The 5,739-nt window shown below is 49.2% G+C and overlaps 1 protein-coding gene across 1 annotated transcript in view; it reads left to right on the forward strand.

Annotated features, from left to right (window-relative positions):
* Window positions 1-1,339: 1,339 nt before the first annotated feature.
* Window positions 1,340-5,739, forward strand: part of Lamtor5 (late endosomal/lysosomal adaptor, MAPK and MTOR activator 5) — a 20,492-nt gene continuing 16,092 nt past the window's right edge. Inside the window, exon 1 of the mRNA XM_037207308.1 lies at window positions 1,340-1,384. Coding sequence (XP_037063203.1) covers window positions 1,340-1,384 — 45 coding nt within the window. The remainder of the gene's footprint in view (window positions 1,385-5,739) is intronic.

A 5,739-nucleotide genomic window follows, 5' to 3' on the forward strand; every position in this document is an offset into this window, starting at 1 on the left:
TATCTCAGAAGCTCTACGGAGTTCTGCTTTCTTCCCACTTTGTGAGGATAAAAACTGGACAGGGCAGGTCTGGCTGAGGACAAAGTTAAGGGGTTCCTATTCTCCAAAACACAAGCATCCTGAGGTAGGAGAGTCCCTGGGGCGCTGTTGCCTCCCAAGAGGCCATTCCCAGATGCACAGGACCAGTAGGGCCAGCAGAGGTCACTGCGTGGGTACAAATGTGGCTTGCAGAGCAAGCTGCTCAGTGACCGCCCCCGCGTCCTCACTCAGACGCCTTCCTGCAGTCCGGAGCTGGGCGCCCAGAGCATGCTACAGTTTTTGTCGTGTTGAGAGAGGCCGGGTGGCAGTGGGCGGCTGGTGCCGAGTGCAATATGCCTGGCTGTGCGCCCTGGCCCGGCTCTCCGACCACTACGCCCCTCCCGCGCCAGAACAGCAGCGATCTGCCTGGGCCCTGCCGCCTTTTCCACTTCCCAATCTGTACCTCGCGGGCAGCGGAGACTAGCCAGAACCAGAACCATCAACCCTCAGCCAAAGCTGCGAGAAAACTCACCTGACGTCATCATCAAAGCCTGCATGTAGAGGGCCAGCAAAGTGGGTTAGGGATGGTATTTTAGAGTACCCTGAACTCGTGGCTGGCATCACAGCAAGGAAACTAAACATCAAGACTGCATTTGAATCTGGACCATTTAGTTGGGCATCTTGACAAGTTATCCCCCTCCTTCCTGCCTCCTGGCCTCTGCTGCTGTGCAGAGGGCGCAGTGATCTTACCTGCCTCATGGGGGTGCTACGAGGCCCTGAATAGAAAATTTGGGGGTAGCCTGGCACAGGGTCAGGGCGGTTCCTGTTATCTACTATTGATATTAATGCCCAGTCCCAAAGTCTGCCAAAGGAAAGCAAAGCTCCTTCAGTCATGCTCAGAGCTGGCCATGGAGCTTCAGTGCACCTCACTGCAACACGAAGGCTGCCTTAAGCTCTCAAAGGACTCCCCCACCAACCAGAGCCAACTGTCCACATGCTGCCAGAGAACAGTCATCAGGGAGCATTCTCTCACCTCTTTGTCCTACCTTAGTGGGGATCATAGGTCTGTGGGTCCTTGGTGCCCTCATCAGGGTGTAAGTGAGGTCAGGGGGGACCCACGCCTTTGCTGAGTGGTGTAATGAAGTCCTGTGTGTTTGGTTACATCCCTATTTTCAGCAGATGGGTCTAGTCTTTGGCACTGTCTTTAGAGGACTCTGCAGGTCTTTAGGCTGTGGCTGTGGCTTCCTAGGCCTTCCTGGTGATTATGTCTATTGAAAGAGCTCTTTGTACATGGCCATCTGGGAAAAGAATGGCAGTTGGAATGCCCCCACAAATGCCTGCCAGCATCATCCGGCCCCCTGGATGGGTGAGGGCCATATAGCCTGCCAGAAGCATGATGCTCAACCGCAGACCAGATTCTTCAGTTCCCACGCATCACGCATGGCAGGGCTGCCCCCTCTCTGCAAAGTGTGACAGAAGGAGCTGTGGACTAGGGGTAAGGAACCCAGGCTGTTCTTGGACAAGGCCCTTCACCTCTTTGATAGTAGGACCTTCATTTATACAGTGTTACAATGGATAAACACCACGCGCATGTACACACACACACACACACACACACACACACACACACACACACACACTTCAGTGCTTCTTTGCTTGGGACTGAACCCAGGCCCTTGTACGTGCTAGGAAAGTGTCTGCCACTGAGCCACAAAACCAACCCTAAAACAGAAGTGATGGCAGCTGTCCTACATGCTCCCCAGAAATTCTGAGGGACTATGCTTACAGGTCTTTGACAGAAATACAGGACTAGAAGTAGGTGGCTAGAGTTCCTGCTGAGTTATTGAACTGCCATGAATTCTGCACTGGTCATTTTTGTGGGCAATCAAGTAGTCGCTAAGCACAGAGCATGGAGGAGACAGATGAAGGGGGACCCATAGCTTCTGGCAGTCCTTGGTTGCTGCCCACTCAGACCTGTTCCCCTCTACAAGTACTGCCTACCCCAACTTTGACCTTGGAGACTCTCTACTCTCACTCATTTTATTGGAGAAGCAAAGCACTCATTCCTGACAGCAGAGACACATACAAATACAGACTTCAAAGAAACCCACAAGCATGACCAAATATCCATCTACAAACTCATAATATATTTCCAACAAATGAGAATTCAAGTGCCTCAGACTCTGGATTCTTCAAGTTTAGGAGATGGTAGCCTAGGAAGACTTCTGGAAGAAACAAACAAACAAACAAACAAACAAACAAAAACCAGGTTCTTAAAAGATGTGCCTCGGAAAGGATGGAAGGCCGTGGTGGTGGTAGTGATGGAGTCAGAGGCCAGGTTAGTTAAATTTACAGCCAGTTGCAGATTGAAGAGGCTTGACTGTGGTGTACAGAGGTACAGAAAAAAAGGTGTGTAAGGAACAGTGAGCAAGGCTCCTTCTTGGTGCTGTCAAAGAAGGACCAGAGTCAGTTGAGAAGGAAGAGTTTGTCAGGGTTGACTAGCTCAGGCAGCGCCATCAAAAGACCTAGATTAACGTGGCCCATCGCCACAGCTTCATTTCCTGAAACAGATTTTCATGCAGGATGTTTATTGGACAGGATGATAGCAAGGTGCAGGGGACAGAATGCCATTCTGTGCCGGTTAGGGTTCCGGCTAACCCTATGGGGGTTCTGAGAAGGATGGTCCTGAGAGGTTCCCGCTTCAGCTTAGGGAGCTAGGACATTCTGTCTGTCCATCAGTCAGTCATTGTATGGGGGTGTCATTAATAGAAGATTGTGCTTGTTGGGGTAGGCAGTACTTGTAGAGGGGAACAGGTCTGAGTGGGCAGCAACCAAGGACTGCCAGAAGCTATGGGTATGAGATGTCCATCTTGCGAGTTGGCCTGGTTGATGTATGTTTTACTCCTCTTGGAAGGGCTCTCATAGTGTTCAACCCTTCTGACCTGGCTCTATGACCAATGCTGACCTCTTGGAAACTTCCAGGGCAGGGCCATTTGTCCCCCTTTATCTCCTGTCTGTTTCTAGGACATTAGAGGAAGACGTGAATTTCAAGACCATTTGTGCAACAATCCTCAGCCTAGTGAAAGCTACATTTTGGAAGCATCCACAAGCTTTTTCCAAATCCTCAGTAGACGGATAATGAACCAACCCTCTGCCACCCAACTAAGACCGAACGATAAACTCTATTTGTCTTGCATAGTGGTGGCTGTGCTTGGGAAGAGGATGAAGGTATCTTTGCCCTTATCTTCAGCCTTCTTAGGCTTCCCACGTTTGTTTTCTTTGTGGATTCCTGTGACCAACTTTCTTAGTCACTGTTTTATTGCTGTGAAGAGATGACCAAGGTAACTCATAAAAATAAAGCATTTTATTTGGGGCTTGCTTACAGTTTCAGAGGCTGAGTCCATTATCATCGTGACAGGGAGCATGGGGGCTCACAGGCAGATGTGGTGATGGTGCTGGAGAAGTGGCTGAGAGTTCTATATCCTGATCTGTAGGCAGCAGGGAGACAGACAGACAGATAGATAGACTGGATCTGGCATGGACTTTTGAAACCTCAAAACCTACCTCTAATGACACATATCCTCCAACAAGGCCACATCTCTTAATCCTTCTAATTCTTTCAAAGAATTCCATTCCCTGGTGACAAAGCCTCCAAACATAGCCCATGGGGCCATTCTTATTCAAACCATCACAGCAACCTATACCCAGACCATCCCTCTACCCGACTTGTTCTTGTTTGTCCTGGACCCAGTACAGATAAGACTCCGCCTGTCCCTGGAATAAGTGCCACTCTGCAAAGAAAATGGGTTAATGTATAAACAGTTCTTAGAACAGTGCCAGACACCTGCTGAGATCCATACCAGTGCTAGTTATTGTTACTCCATTCTTTGACACACTGTGCCCTTCACCACCTTTTTTTGTTTGTTTGTTTGTTTTTTGTTTCTTGTTTTTCGAGACAGAGTTTCTCTGTGTAGCTTTTGGTGCCTGTCCTGGATCTCACTCTGTAGACCAGGCTGGCCTCCAACTCACAGAGATCCGCCTGGCTCTGCCTCCCAAGTGCTGGGATTAAAGGCGTGCACCGCCGCCGCCGCCGCCACCACCACCATCCGGCAGCCCTCCACCATCTTTAAGTAGGACCACACTCTACTTTAATAGCTTGCTTACTTTCCCTTGGTAAGCAGATAACAACACATCCTTTCTTCATACCCATGCCTTCCAGCACAGTGCCTGACACATAGTGGATGATCAATACAAGTATGTAGAATGAATGGAGGCTTTGTACTTCTGGTGGTATAGTTGAAAAAAAAAAAAAGAGACTCCTTTAAAGCATATTTAATCAGGGCTACTTAGTAGTGATTCACTGACAATGGTCAGCTGTGGCACCTTGTTGTTTAATAATTACTGAATATTGAGTAAATGAGTTAATATAGGTAGATGGTTGGTTGGGCAGACAGATGGATAGATCGAAGATGGATAGATGGATAATAAATTGTGTGGAAGACGGCCAGGGTTTGCAAGGAGGACGGAAGGAGGGTGGGAAGAAAAGGCTTTAACATTTCACAGATTCCAAACCAATCAGGGATGAATTGGGGAGGGGACCCCTGAAGAGCCCTGGCAGCCCCTGTGATCTTGCTTAGGTGAGAATAAAGAAGTGCTGTCCCTGCAGGTCCCCACCTGCAGGCAGTGTGGCCGCAGGGAAGGTGCTTTGGTCATTACTCACTCTGACACATCCCCGAGGTCATGACAAATGCTGCCTGCTGAATCAGTGAGAGATGGAGAGTTGGTGGACCGGCTTTACTGGAGAAAGCCTAGAGACAAGGAACCAGAAGCTATGGCTCCTGGATATTCAGGGGACTGACGGAGAGTTCCCCAGGGAAGGAATCAGGGCCATGGGCAATCACCTTGTAAGAAGCTATGCAGGCTCTAACTTCCCAGAGAGCATGGTTGGGCGCATGTCTAGACTCTATTTCAAGGATTTCTCACCACAGAGAGATCTTGCATTTGTTCATTGGTGGGATAAGCAGGCAGGCAGGCAGTCTGACTAATGGGCAGATCTAGTTTGTTGACAGACACTTTCGTGAGACAGCTGGGGTCTGTCAGTTGAATTGGTAAGGGATCACACTCATACACCACCTCACCACTATGATAGAATTCTCGACATCAACATCTGAGAGGAGGGCATTTTTATTTTGGCTCTTGGTTTCACAGAGTTTGGTCCATGGCCATTTGGCCTTGTGTTTCTGGCCTACTGTGAGTCAGAATATCACGACGGTGGGAGAGGGTGGAGGAAGAGGCTGTTCATTTCTGCTGGACAGGAATCTGGGCGCAAGGAGGAAACTAAGAGAGGTCTAACCTTCAGAGGCACATCCCCTCTGATCTACTTCCTCCAGTGAAGCTCTGACTCCCGAAGTTTCTGGAACCTACCAAGCAAGACAGTCTTACTAGATAACTGTGTTCTCAGCCATGAGCTAGTGCAGGGCATTGAAACCATGGCGGGGTGCCATGAGCACCAAGTGCCATGGAAGAGGGAACTGGTTCAGAGGCAAGTCAGTGGCTTACTCCTTGCTCTACAAAACTCTTGCGGGTGATTCTTCAAGGGGCAGTACTGTTTCCCTGGAGACCACAAAAAGTCTGGGGGCTGTAATTCTATTCTACCTTGAGAGGACAGTGATTTATAAAGCACCCATGTCCGGGAAGGAGACATATTCTGGAATCCTGCAA

This window comes from Peromyscus leucopus, chromosome 6 (assembly GCF_004664715.2).
Source record: "Peromyscus leucopus breed LL Stock chromosome 6, UCI_PerLeu_2.1, whole genome shotgun sequence".
NCBI classification, from domain to species: domain Eukaryota; kingdom Metazoa; phylum Chordata; class Mammalia; order Rodentia; family Cricetidae; genus Peromyscus; species Peromyscus leucopus.